Genomic DNA, 1,192 nt, shown 5'->3' with positions numbered 1-1,192 from the left:
ACACACACACACACACACACAATGTAAATAACCCATCAAACATGTCCCTCAGTGACAGATGGGGAAAAGACGGGGACACCCTGAACTACAGCATCAAACATGGATCCATCCACTGCTGAAAATAGTCCCCATCAAAAGCAACACTCCCTCCAGTTCTGTCTCTACAGTGTGGACAGAGGACAGAGCAATCAATCAATCAATCAATCAATCAATTTTATTTATAAAGCCCAATATCACAAATCACAATTTGCCTCACAGGGCTTTACAGCATACGACATTCCTCTGTCCTTATGACCCTCACAGCTGATCAGGAAAAACTCCCCAAAAACCCCTTTAACGGGGAAAAAAACGGTAGAAACCTCAGGAAGAGCAACTGAGGAGGGATCCCTCTTCCAGGACGGACAGACGTGCAATAGATGTCGTACAGAACAGATCAGCATGATAAGGATCGACAGAGGACAGATGGACAGGTGTAAAATCAGTGGCACTCTGAGCAGGTGAAGGTGTGTTCAGGTGTTTAATCCTCAGAGCTCAGAGAACCAGTCTGACCAGATCCCTCATTATAAACCTCCTGACACACCAGTGTTTACTGTAACCTGTGTGTGTGTGTGTGTGTGTGTGTCTGTGTGTCCACAGGAAGTGGTTTTAACACAGGTGTGTGTGTGTTACCTGTGACGCCACTGCACGCCGCCTCACACTGCTCCCGGGTATCAAAGTTGTTGCCGTTGGCGTCACAGCCACCGTACGTGAAGCTACGGCAACTCCCATTGGTCACATCGTAGTAAAACTTAGGAAAAGCTGCTCGACAGCGTCCGACCTTCATCGGGAGACGACAGCGGACTGAAGGAGACAATGAGAGACAGAGACAGGAGACATCAACACTCTGATCCTGGACCAGTCATCCAATCAGATGATTTGGGAGGCAAAAAACACCACAGACACACCACAGCCCCGCCTCCATCCAGCGGTCCAGGTTAAGTTCATGGTTTTCATCTCCACAGTGTAAAGTTGTGGATGGTCCCAACAGAAGCGTTCCTTAGCGTCCCCATGTTTGGTCCCCCCTCTGTTGGGGTACCTAGCACACAGATCTGGTACTAAAAGGTGGAGCTAGAAACCCTGCAGTCTGATTGGTCAGTAGAGGACGGTCACTCTGGTTTTATGTAACCTCTGTTCATACATCAGTAAACTACAA

At 48.2% G+C, this 1,192-nt stretch overlaps 1 protein-coding gene across 1 annotated transcript in view; it reads right to left on the bottom strand.

The window, feature by feature from the left end:
* Window positions 1–6: 6 nt before the first annotated feature.
* Window positions 7–1,192, bottom strand: part of LOC126400185 (kunitz-type protease inhibitor 1-like) — a 4,477-nt gene continuing 3,291 nt past the window's right edge. The window contains exon 2 of the mRNA XM_050060746.1: window positions 7–840. Coding sequence (XP_049916703.1) covers window positions 587–840 — 254 coding nt within the window. The 3' untranslated portion in view covers window positions 7–586. The remainder of the gene's footprint in view (window positions 841–1,192) is intronic.

Source organism: Epinephelus moara, chromosome 2 (genome assembly GCF_006386435.1).
Source record: "Epinephelus moara isolate mb chromosome 2, YSFRI_EMoa_1.0, whole genome shotgun sequence".
Lineage (NCBI taxonomy): Eukaryota > Metazoa > Chordata > Actinopteri > Perciformes > Serranidae > Epinephelus > Epinephelus moara.
The sequence above is the reverse complement of the archived record's forward strand: the minus strand, read 5'-3'. Positions and strand labels throughout refer to the sequence as shown.